This window comes from Megalobrama amblycephala, linkage group LG20 (genome assembly GCF_018812025.1).
Source record: "Megalobrama amblycephala isolate DHTTF-2021 linkage group LG20, ASM1881202v1, whole genome shotgun sequence".
NCBI lineage: Eukaryota > Metazoa > Chordata > Actinopteri > Cypriniformes > Xenocyprididae > Megalobrama > Megalobrama amblycephala.
This window is the reverse complement of record NC_063063.1, coordinates 31819544-31834459: the sequence shown is the minus strand read 5'-3', so window position 1 is coordinate 31834459 and position 14916 is coordinate 31819544. Positions and strand designations below refer to the sequence as shown.

The 14916-nt window shown below is 35.0% G+C and overlaps 3 protein-coding genes across 6 annotated transcripts in view; 2 read left to right on the top strand and 1 right to left on the bottom strand.

Annotated features, from left to right (window-relative positions):
* arhgap44b (Rho GTPase activating protein 44b) overlaps window positions 1–5127 on the bottom strand; it is a 50791-nt gene extending 45664 nt beyond the window's left edge. Inside the window, exon 1 of the mRNA XM_048171031.1 lies at window positions 4804–5127. Coding sequence (XP_048026988.1) covers window positions 4804–4856 — 53 coding nt within the window. The 5' untranslated portion in view covers window positions 4857–5127. The remainder of the gene's footprint in view (window positions 1–4803) is intronic.
* Window positions 5128–5713: 586 nt separating this feature from the next.
* On the top strand, window positions 5714–9898 carry ndufb8 (NADH:ubiquinone oxidoreductase subunit B8). Its single transcript, XM_048170014.1, has 5 exons — window positions 5714–5871; window positions 6688–6814; window positions 6918–7017; window positions 9482–9637; window positions 9734–9898. Exons 1-5 carry the CDS (start codon window positions 5781–5783, stop codon window positions 9824–9826), a joined length of 567 nt encoding a protein of 188 aa, XP_048025971.1. The 5' UTR covers window positions 5714–5780; the 3' UTR covers window positions 9827–9898.
* Window positions 9899–10589: 691 nt separating this feature from the next.
* sec31b (SEC31 homolog B, COPII coat complex component) overlaps window positions 10590–14916 on the top strand; it is a 30469-nt gene continuing 26142 nt past the window's right edge. For all 4 annotated transcript variants that reach the window (XM_048170013.1, XM_048170011.1, XM_048170012.1 and 1 more), the window contains exons 1-3: window positions 10590–10744; window positions 11236–11328; window positions 12398–12521. In XM_048170013.1, the coding sequence (XP_048025970.1) occupies window positions 11250–11328; window positions 12398–12521 (203 nt within the window). In that variant the 5' untranslated portion in view covers window positions 10590–10744; window positions 11236–11249. The remainder of the gene's footprint in view (window positions 10745–11235; window positions 11329–12397; window positions 12522–14916) is intronic.

Genomic DNA, 14916 nt, shown 5'->3' with positions numbered 1-14916 from the left:
GAATTCCATAAAAACGGCACACTTCTATACACTTTTATTCTTGTGGACTTACAATGGCTGCCGCGTACGCGTGTCCGTTAAGTCCACGAGACCGTAGGGTATCCCATTCATCATTTTAGGTTTCAGAAGCGCTCAAAGAGTCACATTTTTAAAATTTCACTACTGTCTTCTGTACTTTTGATAACACTATTCTGAACGTGTAGATATATATAAATATCCTGAGTTTACATAATTGCGCATTTAATACCGACATGCTGTATGCAAGCAGAACCAAAATACTGTTTTAACCAGGTAATATTAATCAGGATAAGTGTGCATGCAAATATGATCAATATAACAATCCCATCTGAACTTTCTGACTCCAGTTCAATGTTCTGGCTCTGTCTCAATCCCAAAAAAGTGCTCAAACACTTGTTTATAATGATGTTAGCTGCAAAAAATATTATTTAATGAAATATTTAGAGTATATTATAAATATGTTAGCTGAGCGAGCTGACCGCTTTCTTGGAAGAAACGTCTTATGAAGACACGTCTCCCATGGTGCTGTTAGAGAAGAAAATCTCATGACATACTGTCAGACAGAAGCAAAAATAAACCTAAAACACGACTGAAATAGCTCCTTTATGCCCTTCTGCTCGCCGACTAAATATTCACATTTAACACCACACTCAATACGGCAATAAAACATGTTAAATACTGCCTTGCTTCACATTTAACCAGAATATAAACCACAAATATATCCTAAGTGAAACCCAACAATGCATTAAACGGTGTAAATACAGACGCTATTCTGGGAGATCTAAACATGACTAATGACTACGGATTCAAATTAGTCCTTAATGAACTGCTGTCTCAGCCTCCCTGAAAGCACTAATTAATCTGAGCTCATTAGGCCCAAATAATCTCAGCATTTGTGTTTCAAAAGAAAGATAAACACACAGATAAAGCAACAATTACACACATAAGTGCACCTAGATGACGTCATACAATGCAAATAGATATTTAATCATTATGTTACAGATTCTATATGCAAATTTGATCATTTTAGCAGATGCAATGTACAGTCTTTTAGTAATTATATGCAGTTATAATGTATAAGTAATTTTGATTGCATGGGGTGGCATAAAACAGATGTCGCACTTGTATCGTGCATAAGCTGCTTCGCAAACAAGAACAAATGTAGGGCGGGGCTTGAGTTTGTCTGTGGGGAATTGATTGTGGTTTGCTATTGGTGGATCTCATGTGAGTGACAGGTTGCCCCGCCCTCATCATCAGAGAAGAGATGAAGCTGCAAAAGGAAGGAGAAGATATTCTGATTCAAGATTATGAGGAGCATGAATTTAAAACAATAATGATAAATTATTTAGAATAAACACTGTAATATTTCATTAAAAAAAGAAAGAAATGTTAAGATGATCTGGCGCGGTTTGACCTCTCTGAAGGAGGTGTTACAACCCCGTCGTTCAACACGCATTAGAGCACAATAACACAGTCAGACACCTCACAAATCCATCGCCATATTGATCCGTCGGTGCTTTAAACACAATGACTTGCATTTTTAATGGACGCCGCTATTATTATTCTCCTACAGTGCTTTTTCAATCCATCTGCAGAGCAAATTCAGTCACACATTCAAGAGAAACAGTCACATGACACCAAAACCGACACTATTTGCTTTCTTAATTTGTGTTCTTAGTCTTATTTGTGAATGATTCGTCAGTGACGTTATTCTAAATAAATGTTTGTCGTCATTTTTTGTTGTAATGTAACAACTCGCTCCACCTCTAAAATGACTTTACCTTTTAGCTGAGGTAAAAAATATCGTTTTATGTCGACTAAAAACAGCAGATTTAAACCTCTTTATTCAATAACACTTCAGGCTTCAGCATCTAAAAAACAGCGCAGACATCTTAAAAGGTTAGTTCACCCAAAAATTAAAATAATGTCATTAATTACTCACCCTCATGCCGTTTTATACTTACTTTGTTCATCTTCAGAACACAAATTAAGATATTTTTGATGAAATCCGATGGCTCAGTGAGGCCTGAGCAATGACATTTCCTCTCTCAAGATCCATTAATGTACTAAAACATATTTAAATCAGTTCATGTGAGTACAGTGGTTCAATATTAATATTATAAAGCCATGAGAATATTTTTGGTGCGCCAAAAAAACAAAATAACGACTTATTTAGTGATGGCTGATTTCAAAACAAACGGAGCATAATGAATCAGTGTGTCGAATCAGCGATTCGGAGCGCCAAAGTCACGTGATTTCAGTAGTTTGGCGGTTTGACACGCGATCCGAACTCATGATTCGTCACAAAAGATTCATAACGCTCCGAATCTTCCTGAAGCAGTGTTTTGAAATCGGCCATCACTAAATAAGTCGTTATTTTGTTTTTTTGGCGCACCAAAAATATTCTCGTGGCTTTATAATATTAATATTGAACCACTGTACTCACATGAACTGATTTAAATATGTTTTAGTACATTAATGGATCTTGAGAGAGGAAATGTCATTGCTCAGGCCTCACTGAGCCATCGGATTTCGTCAAAAATATCTTAATTTGTGTTCTGAAGATGAACAAAGTAAGTGTAAAACGGCATGAGGGTGAGTAATTAATGACATTATTTTCATTTAGTTCGTTAGTCTCTCACACACACACTGTGAAACCCTCAACCAGGGAACCGCGACGTATGTATGATGCGGTAATTAATATTTAAACAGAGGTTTCTGTTATGTAAGTAACCATAGAGTTTTTAAGCATTTGTGTGACACGATACTCACTGCGAATGACAGAGCCAGTAATAAACAAACTGAAATATATTAGTCAGGCTGATTAATGAGCCGAGGATCAGCTTCACACACAATAACCTGATTAACAGCTTCAGCTTAATAAATGATCAACCTGTCGAGTGGTAAAATCAGCTTAAAGGGACAGTACACCCAAAAATGAAAATTCTGATAAGTTTTTTCTGTGTTTTCCTGAACACAAAGGAAGATATTTGGAAGAATGTTTGTAACCAAGCAGATCTCGACCCCCATTGACTAACATAGTAGGAAAAAAATACTATAGTAGTCGATGTGGGGTGAGATCTGCTTGGTTACAAATATTCTTCATAATATCTTCTTCAGAATAAATATAATTCATGGGTCATTAATGAATAAGGGTTTTAAAACTGTAAAAAAAAAAAACATAATGGAGATATAATTAATTTTATTAAGTGTTACAATGAGATTATGTGGTTTTTATAATCAATTAACACTGTTTTTGTCATTTTTTACAAGATGGACAAAAAAAAGTCATTTGGTTTAACCAAAATTTCGGTTTTACCGAATGACACTTTTGATTATACCGAATGACAATATTTGCAAACAATGCTAACAGGCTGATATCTAGCTAGCTAGCAAAATACAATCAAATATTTTTATATTTAGTACAAGTTTTTAAAATATTACAACATTTTCCATGTTTTATAGTGGTTGCACCGAATGACCTGATGTTTCGGGACATGCGTATGATCAAGAGAAAACATGAATTTATCAAATAGTTAAAAGTGAGTGAGTTACTTTGCTTCACGACCATGTGATCCTGTGCAGGTGTCTGAATGATGTCATATACTGTCACATGATGTTGACTTGGTTACTCCGAATGACATCAATGAAATTCATTTTTCCGGACATTGTTTCTCATAACAAAGCAACGACTTCTACACATAATTTTAACACCATTTTGCACTATATTGATATATGATGTTATAAAATCATGCCAGATTAAAAAAATACATACATTTATTACATTTTAAGATATTTTAATTCACAATTTATTGGCTGTGTTGGACGGTTAAACCGAATGACCTTTTGACACTTCAAAATCTTTAAAATACCTTTATATGTAGAAAAATATAATTAAAACCTTTTGGATTCAATAAAAGAGATCTAGTTGTAAATACTTTGGATGTCATAGCTTTATTTTTTATTATTATTAAGGCCTTTGGACAACAACAAAAAAAGACGTCATTGACCCGTATAAGAGTTTGGAACAACTTGAGGGTGAGTAAATGATGACAGAATATTAATTTTTGGCTGAACCATCCCTTTAATTAAAACACTAATACTGGGGTCACCATTTCTGCAACTTATTATTTAATTGCAATATATTATGCAATTACTACATGTAATCTTGTATGAAGGCGTGATCCCTGTCTGTCCTTCATTAAATCAGGCATCCCTCGTCTCAGTAATTACTCACTGATCTCCAGGGAATCTCCTGCAATTCATCGCCTCCTTGCATTAATGACACAACAGCATCCCATCATGTTGCCGTAGTAACCAACACACACACACACACACACACACACACACACACATTTCCAGAGTGTCCATTGCAATTCAACCTGATTTACCAGGATAGATAGATAGATAGGATATATATGGATAGATAGATAGATAGATAGATAGATAGATAGATAGATAGATAGATAGATAGATAGATAGATAGATAGATAGATAGATAGATAGATAGATAGATAGATAGATATGGTGGGTCGGGGTCAGGACAGGTGAAGGATGCTCTAGAGGCCCACATCAGGACCATCTCTATCACATCATCACAGATTATCATCAGATTTATTCGAATAAACACCTCATAATAACAGCCCGCTTCTATAATTATCATTTAAAGCATCACATTTTAATATTTGCATATGTAAATACATCAGGTAAAGCTGTTTCTATTTGCATGACACGTCGATTGATCGCTGTTAGAGGTGTTATTTGTGACTGATGAAGGTGTTTTACCTGCCCACTGTCTGGTTCGCCAGTTGTCGCATTCGGTTGAATTGCTTCTTCATCTTCCTGCAATTTGCGCGTGAATCCCGATGGATGAAACACCAGCTGACATGCCTCACTTAAAGAACTACCGTCGGGAAATATTCCATGGCACGAGCCATACTGAACGATTCCTCTTCGGTGTGTAACCATCACCTATATGGGATGAAAACGACAGAAATCATCATTTGCGCGTACTGCTCGTCGCTCGAGACTCGGGATGCTCCGCCGAACGCCGGTGACGCGACGCGGCGGCAGGAGGGAATTGTGGGAAATGTAGTTCTGACACACTGAACGGACTTGAGAACGTTTGAGAGATATCTTCATTTTTAAGATCTTTCAGACTAACGTTTTGAAGCTTTCTTATCATTAAACAGATAATACAATCGAATTAAAATGCAGCTAATAAACTTAAATCGTTATAGTGTTTTAACGTAGGCTAATATGCCTTGAGAAATAATTACATAATTTACTAAATGTATTTGTACAATATTTTAATAATTAAAAATGAAATTAAAAACACTACTACTAACAAAAATAGAAAATAAATATTATTCTATATTATTCTAACAATGTTGCCATCGTGTGGATGTCGTGAAGAAGTGCAGCGTTGAGAGGGAATAAAAATTCAGTACGTCACAATAAAGAAACACTGTGTTCTTCACCGGAATGAGCAAATTAATTAATTAATGTATGAACGACACAGTACATATTTAATATGTGCATATACATTTGGAATGAGTAACATTAATTGACAATACCATATCATATAATCAGACTTTATATTATATTGACTCTTAAAGCTATTTTGCCCTCATGTTTATCCAAAACAATGTATAATTTTGCAGTAGGTCATCGCTTTCTGCTGCAGTGTCATTGGGGCGTGTCCGCAGAATCGTTGACAGCAGTCCGCGCATGCGCACTGTGTGGAGTGTCAGGGAGGCAAGATGGCGGCCCTCAGAGCGGGTCTCCTGACCCGAGCACTAACTAAAGGAAAAACACCGAGAATCTCGGAAATTGTCCTCGGAACGAGAGCAGGTGCTGTCTTATACACAAGCCATCACCTTATTATGCGAATGTACGCTATAAAAGCAGTGTTTTATAATATAAAAAGAATAATAACCTTCATGTCAAGGCCAGTGAGCTAACCTGGAGCTAACAGGCTAAGTGAAACCATGATACTTTTTAACGCGTTTTTGTAAACAAATGTAATTGATTGATAACTGCTTTGTATTAGGATTAATTATTGTGTCGTTTTAAGTACTTTATAAACTAATTGCGTTTTACTAGTCTTGTGTTTCTAATAAATGTGCAATTTTGTTAGCCTTTTTGCATTCCAGGTTGTATTATATATTATAGGATGTCTTTTTTTTTCATATTATAGATTTAATGCATTAATTAAACTGGAAAATTCATAACAATATTTCTGCTTTAGGGATGTGCAACGATTAATCGTTTGCAAAATAAAAGTTTGTGTTTACGTAATATATGTGTGTGTTCTGTGTATAATAATTATGTATATATAAATACACACATATACATGTATAAATTTAAGAAATATACGCATGTTTAAATAAATATTTATATATAAATCTAACATTTTTTCTTAAATATATACATGTATGTGTCTGTATTTACATATACATAATTATTATACATAGAACACACACATATATTACATAAACACAGACTTTTATTTTGCAAACGATTAATCGCGATTAATCATTGCACATCTCTAATCTGCTTATAATCTTACTAAAGTTGTCTGGAGAACTCAGATGTTATGATTGAAGTTCTTCCCTTAGGATTGTGTGTTATATGGAATCATAATAATGTTTGTGTGTTGTGTTGCAGCCTCTGGTGGTTCGAAGGACATGCTGCCCGGTCCGTACCCCAAAACCCCAGAGGAGATAGCAGCAGCGGCCAAGAAATACAACATGACGCTGGAAGATTACCAGCCCTTTCCTGATGACGGCATGGGGTGAGTATCTGTCTCATGTTCACACACTTTGAATGAATAATGTGTTTTTTTGTTACCAAAATGTTGAATGGATGGTGATGCATTTAAATATGTTGTTGCACAGGCATGGTGACTACCCCATGCTGCCGAACCGATCGCAGCAAGAGAGAGACCCCTGGTATCAGTGGGACCATCCTGATCTGAGGAGGAACTGGGGAGAGCCGGTATATAAGAATACATATAAATCCTGGTTCATGCTTGATGCAGCATGCACACTTTTTCATGCCACGCTTCACTACAGCATATAATGTTTAAAGCACCCTGCTGACATTATTTGTATTAGGATGTAGTATATGTAACCTTTTTTTTAGGCTTTAAAATTTAAAATGTAAAAACTGAAGTGCTCAAACAAGTTTTGATCTAAAACTGTTATTTGTAGGCATGCACGATATATCGGCCACCATATCGGTATCGGCCGATATATGCTCATTTTTAATGTTATTGTTATCGGCTCAATAAGAAAATTTGGCCGATATATTTAAGAAGACAAATAATGGACTTTTCCTTCAGCTGAGACACTTCAGATGCCCACTGTCTGCCATAATGGTTTTGAATTGCTTGAAATATGATTGAAAATCCCTTCAAAAAGGAAAATACGGTTAAGTACAACGTACAGCACAAGTCACATAAGCTATAAAAATTATAATGAGAATGTGTTTGGGACATGGCTTTTAATGGTGAGAGTTTTGTTTTTGTAATCAGGCTTTCAAAAATGAAATAAAAATTTGGATTTAGATTTATCGGCCAATATATTGGTTATTAGCTTTCAAATATAAAGAATTATCTGTTATCGGTATATGGCAGTATATCGGTTATCGGCTTTCAAATATAAAGAATTATCTGTTATCGTATCGGGCAATATATCGGTTATCAGCTTTCCAATAAAAGGAATTATCTTTTATCGTATCGGGCAATATATTGGTTATCGGCTTTCAAATATAAAGAATTATCGGTTATCGTATCGGGCAATATATCGGTTATCGGCTTTCAAATATAAAGAATTATCGTATCGGGCAATATATCGGTTATCAGCTTTCAAATATAAAGAATTATCGGTTATCGTATCGAGCAATATATCGGTTATTGGCTTTCAAATATAAAGACTTATCTGTTATCAATATCAGGCAATATATCGGTTATCGGCTTTCAAATATAAAGAATAATCGGTTATCGTATCTGGCAATATATCGGTTATTGGCTTTCAAATATAAAGAATTATCGGTTATCGTATCTGGCAATATATCGGTTATCAGCTTTCAAATATAAAGAATTATCGGTTATCGTATCGAGCAATATATCGGTTATTGGCTTTCAAATATAAAGACTTATCTGTTATCAATATCGGGCAATATATCGGTTATCGGCTTTCAAATATAAAGAATAATCGGTTATCGTATCGGGCAATATATCGGTTATCAGCTTTCAAATATAAAGAATTATCGGTTATCGTATCGGGCAATATATCGGTTATCGGCTTTCAAATATAAAGAATTATTGTATCGGGCAATATATCGGTTATCAGCTTTCAAATATAAAGAATTATCGGTTATCGTATCGGGCAATATATCGGTTATTGGCTTTCAAATATAAAGACTTATCTGTTATCAATATCGGGCAATATATCGGTTATCGGCTTTCAAATATAAAGAATTATCGGTTATCGTATCTGGCAATATATCGGTTATTGGCTTTCAAATATAAAGAATTATCTGTTATCAGTATCGGGCAATTATATATTGGTTATCGGCTTTCAAATATAAAGACTTATCGGTTATCGTATCGGGCAAAATATTGGTTATCGGCTTTCAAATATAAAGAATTATGGGTTATCGTATCGGGCAATATATCAGTTATTGGCTTTCAAATATAAAGAATTATCGGTTATCACAGTCGGCCAATATATCAGTTATTGCTTTCAAATATAACGATTTTTTGGTATGAGGACAAATTTTCATATTACTGCATCCCTAGTTTTTTGTCCATTAGAATAAAACGTTAAAAAAACAGCAAACTACAGCTTTTTACTCAAATATAATTAAATGCATAGATATTAAGGTGTTTGAATGCATAGATATTAATTGTGCAAGTACCGATATGGCAATTTTGGTCGATACCGATAATTCTTTATATCCGAAAGCTGATAACCGATATATTGGCTGATAAATCTAAATCAAAATTTTTATATAATTTATGAGAGAGCCTGATTACAAAAACAAAAGTCTCACCATTAAAAGCCATGTCCCAAACACACAATTATAATGTTCTCATTATAATATTATGTAGCTTATATGACAGACTTGTGCTGCACATGTTGAACTTAACTGTATTTTCCTTTTTGAAGTGATTTTCAATCATATTTCAAGATATTCAGAACCATCATGGTGAACAGTGCACATCTGAAGGAAATAATCCATTATTTATCAGCTTTTATATATCGGCCATATTTTCATATCGGGCCGATAATGATAACATTAAAAATGAACATATTGGCCGATGCTGATATATCATGCATCCCTAGTGAATGTTTCAAACATAATCAAGACTTAGAATGGAGACTGTTGCTGCATTCATCTTATTGGGTTGCATAGATTAGTGGCTGTTTTGTGACACTTTCTGTTTGTGTTGCAGCTCCACTATGACTTCGACATGTACATCAGGAACAGGGTTGACACGTCTCCGAGTCCCGTGGACTGGAGGACCATGCGTAACACCCTGCTGGGGTTCGTGGGCTTCATGATGCTGATGTTTGGCTTGGGCGAGATATTCCCCTGCTACCAGCCCGTGGTGAGTAGATTGAGAATAAGCAATTTTCATAATATTTCAAAGCGAAGTAATTCCTGCAATGAATGAATGTCTTAATCAGTGTTTTTCTCTTTCCAGGCACCTAAACAGTATCCTTACAACAACCTGTATCTGGAGAGAGGTGGAGATCCAGAGAAAGAACCAGAAACTGTCAATCATTATGAAATCTAATGCTAAAAAACCTGTCTGTTCCATAACTTGTGTATATTTCTTTCTCTCTAATAAAGTTAACTTAAACTGAAATGTCATCTGTTGTGCTTGTCATTTCTTATCATGCTTTTACGTATCATTCAAATGAGACAAACTGTCATCAGCTTTTTATAATCTCTCTTTAGCACTGTTCAGACATTATTTTCTAAACAAAGAGAGCATAAAAGTGTCTGTTGTCTGGATGTGAGCCAGATTCATGCATTAATATTTTATATTTTACTTTTATTTTCAATAGTTTTTTTATTTACTTTTTTTGTCAGTAGACGATATTAAATTAAAGGGTCTGAATAAAATGCAATAAGAGCACCATTACATGTTAAAAAAAAATATTAAAGTTGTATATAATTCGAGTTAAACTGGCTTTTTACATTATTTATGTGTTTAATTATTTATTTATTGTTGGCATGAGTAAGATAAACCGAGTCGAGCAGATGGTTCATCATGTTTTTGGAGTTTTAATCGTTTCGTAAATACTGTCTCTCGCCAGCTGCCGTACCGGACTACAATTTTACTTTTATTCAGTTTATTTTCAATAGTTAAATTTTTTGTCAGCAGACAATATTAAATTAAAAGGTCTGAATAAAATGCAATAAGAGCACCATTACATGTTAAAAAAATAAAAAAGTTGTATATAATTCGAGTTTACATTATTTATTTGTTTAATTATTTATTTATTGTTGGCATGAGTAGAAATATAAATCGAGTCGAGCAGATGGTTCATCATGTTTTTGGAGTTTTAATCATTTCGTAAATACTGTCCCTCGCTAGCTGCCGTACTGGACTACAATTCCGCACCGGACTACATTCTCCATGAGTGACGCGAGGAGCGCCGCTGAACTCTCATCAACACACAAACGAGACGAATAATCACAAACAACCGTAAGTACACAGACAACACTCAGTATAATTTGGCGTTTTTAGGATAAACTCGAGATTATGATGATTTATTGTGTGTAACTGAGGTGTGATCGGTGTGTTTGAGCGTTTTGAAGCGCGGGTAGTGAGCAGCAGGTTAATGCTAACGCTAACAGGAATAATAATCAGGAATAAACGTGATAATAAACATATACTTCCACTTTACACGACATTTATTACACATACAGTTTATGAGGATTATAAATAAATCTGAAAATACTGATAGTTTTTGTGTGAGAGATGATATATTGTGTATTACACACATACCTGAGTTTAGTGCTGCTGTTTATGTAATTTCTGTGATTATTGAGGGAATATTTTGTTAGTAATGTTATCTGACATAATATTGAGTCAGTTTCAGGTCCTTTAGTTTGATCTGACATTGTTAGTGCAAGGAATGACATTTCAGTGCTGACAGGTACATCACATGACTCTTCATGCTCTTGTCTCCACAGGAGTTTGGAGGAAGATGAGGGTGAAGGAGATCCTCAGGACGGCGGCACAGGCATGGAGTCCTGCCAAACAGCATCCCGCGTACCTGGCTTTAGGTATATCTGTGTTTATGTGTGTGTTTTCACTAGGGCTGGGTATTGATACAATTTTCACAATTCGATTCGATTCGATTACGATTTCGATTCGATATCGATTATTTTGGATGTAGTATTTCAGTTTCAGCACATGGCAAATTTTCTAGAGGAAAAAAATCTCTCCACTAATGCTGTAAACATGAGAGTCAGCTGGTGCTACTATAATAATACTGAAGGTTAAATTAACTTATTTATATACAAACACTTAAATTACACTCAATGATGTTTTTATTATAAATAAAGTTTAGAATTACATAATCATATATTCATTTTTTTTAAACATAAACATTTAAATCGCGGCTGTCATAACTGATTTATTCAAACATGCATTAAATATTGAAGAACATGATAATGAATATGTAACGGTGCATAGCTATATTTATCAGAGTTTATCTAGAGTTCACTTTTCTAGCTGACTAATGAGTTTATGGTCACTGAATATGTTTTTCTGAGGTAAATGTGACGTCACGTGACATTGAAGCTGTTTTATTGAAGTTGAAACACTGATTGAGCGATTACACGAGACATGATACGGATTTCAGTAAGTTGTACTGTATATTTTAACATACCTTCAGATGTTCATGTTTATTTCGCTGTAACTGGTATTAAAGCGGAGGAGAGGATGATCACATGCTTCTCTTTAACTGAGGCGCTAAAGCGATCTGTCACGCCACATTAAACAGCGCCAAAACGGTATTTATTTTTTGAATCTCATAATAAGATGAACGTCATTTGAAATCTGAGACTTTGCTTCATATCAAAAGTAACAAAGATTATTATGATTTATTGGATGGGAGGAGCTACATATTCTGCTCATTCATCAACTGAAAACAGACTAGACTAATCGATTCTTGGGATTTAAGAATCGATATCGGTTCGTAAAAATGAGAATCGATTAAAATCGAGAAATCTATATTTTTTTACCCAGCCCTAGTTTTCACCTTCAGCCTGTGTTGTTGGAGTGAATGACAGCATCTTTTTACATTTAAAATGCTTGAATAATCTCATCTTCACTGTCTCGTATCTGCAGGCACCGCAGCGCAGCAGTTAGACGCGTCTTTCAACACCAGCTCTGCTCTGGAGATCTTTGAGATGGATTTTGCTGATACATCCATGGAGATGAAGCTCAGAGGAACTCTGCCCACCTCCAACAGGTCGGTTACCATACACTAGCTTTAAAGGATTAGTCCACTTTCAAATAAACTTTTCCTGATAATTTACTCTCCTACATGTCATCCAAGATGTTCATGTCTGTCTTTCTTCAGTCGAAAAGAAATGAAGGTTTTTGATGAAAACATTCCAGGATCCGTTCCGTCTTCAACCGTTTGGAGGCCATTGAAGTCCATTATAAGGAGAAAAATCCTGGAATGTTTTCATCAAAAACCTTCATTTCTTTTCGACTGAAGAAAGAAAGACATGAACATCTTGGATGACATGGGGGTGAGTAAATTATCAGGAAAATTTGATTTGAAAGTGAACTAATCCTATAATGCTTTAGAAAGAAGTCTCTTCTGCTCATCAAGGCTGTGTTTATTTGATTAAAAAAATACTGTAAAATTGTGTAAAATTTTTATGATTTAAATCAGCTGTTTTCTATGTGAATATATAGTAAAGTGTAATTTATTCCTGTGATCAAAGCTGAATTTTCAGCATCATTACTCCAGTCTTCAGTGTCACATGATCCTTCAGAAATCATTCTAATTAAAAATGCAAAATATTACTGAACGGAAAACACGACTTGGTTTTGAAATAAAGAGATGGGTTTACTACAGTTTGTGTATCTCTCTTCCTTGAAAGTGAATTGATGTTTATGTTTCCCCAACAGCGATTCAGTAGTAGAAAAAACCGGTATAGCAGCAGAATTAGTGTCGTCACTCTGCATGAATGATCTAACACACACAAACACTCGTGTGATCATGTTTCTGACACGTCTGTCACTTTCACTGGAATGTTAAACATCACTTTGTCTATTTTCAGCAACTGTCACATTTTCTCACAATGGCGTATTATTTAAATACCATTTCCAGTTTTTCTCGCTGGTTATTTGTTCATGCAGTTGTCAGATTCACTGCAGCTTCTTTTAAAGAGTTAATATTCATATTAGGGCTGTTGATTTATAGGGTTAGTTCACCCAAAAATAAAAATTCTGTCATAAATTACTCGCCCTCGTGTCCTTCCATATCTGTAAGACCTTCGTTCATCTTCAGAACACAAATTAAGATATTTTTGATGAAATCCGATGGCTCAGTGAGGCCTGCATAGCCAGCAATGACATTCAGACTCTCAAGATCCATAAAGGTACTAAAAATCAGTTCATGTGAGTTCAGTGGTTCTATCTTAATATTATAAGCGATGAGAATACTTTTTGTGCACCAAAAAACAAAATAACGATTTCTCAACAATATCTATATGGGCCGATTTCAAAACACTGCTTCATGAAGCTTCAGGAATCTTTTGTTTCGAATCAGTGATTCGGATCTCCTATCAAACGGCTAAACTGCTGAAATTACGTGACTTTGGCGCTCCGATTCACTGATTCGATTCGTAAAGCTCTGAAGCAGCGTTTTGAAATCGGAAATTTTGAAAAAAGCTGACGACGTTTTCTTTAATAATTATAGCTATAAAATATTGCTGCAATATTGGGGCCAAGTACAAAGAAGCAAACAGTAAAATATAGTATTTTATTTCATATACTTTATTGTATTTAGTGGCAATTTAGTATTTTGTTCAGTTATAGCAATCCCGCCACTTTTTTGTGTGTGTCCTCAGGGTATACCCATAAATAAGTGTGTCAAATTTGGTGAAAATATCTCGTTTCGTTTAGGAGTTACAGACAAGTATATGTATGAACACATGAAAAATGACTTTGATTGCATTTTTTTTTGCAAAATTTTGCCATTTGGGCTTAAAAATTTAGCCAACAACCTATGTTTCTGAATTTCCTATGCTGGTTTCATCTCGATTGGACTAACGGTTTCAAAGATATTCGCGAATGTTGTTTTAACGCTAAATCGCAACGTTGCACAAACCATAAGGCGAAACCTAGCATGTTAGGTATCGTTGGACTCGGCAAGGATTCAGGAATCTAAGAGATGACTCCCATATCACATCAGAAATTATGAGCATATGAATATTTGATTTCACCACTAGGTGGCGCTGTCTCAACTTCTCAGGCACCTTCAAGGCGTTGTGCCGATGACCCATATAGAGTTTTGTAATAAAACACTAACCCTGCATCCCAATGTGCATACTATCCACCCTATCCGCCCTAAATAGTATTGAATATTACTAGTGTAACATACTATTTAGCATGGATAGTATGCACATTGAGACGCAGGCTATGATATGCATTCAAAAAATGCAAAATGGCCGATGCCCAAAATGGACAAATCTAACAAGACCAGTTTTATAATATTTTGGCCAAACCGTTCGGAAGTTATAAGCAAAAATAGCTATTTTTGCTATCTCCAGACCAGTAGGTGGCGCTGTATCGAAATCAGGTCATGCTTGTGATGACATGTACCAAGTTTGGTCAGAATACGCGAAAGC

Coding starts and splice junctions, on each gene's coding strand:
- ndufb8 (XM_048170014.1), top strand. CDS start 5,781: ATGGCGGCCCTCAGAGCGGGTCTCCTGACCCGAGCACTAACTAAAGGA. Junction 7,018..9,481: donor GGAGGAACTGGGGAGAGCCG/GTATATAAGAAT, acceptor TTTGTGTTGCAG/CTCCACTATGACTTCGACAT. Junction 9,638..9,733: donor TCCCCTGCTACCAGCCCGTG/GTGAGTAGATTG, acceptor TTCTCTTTCCAG/GCACCTAAACAGTATCCTTA.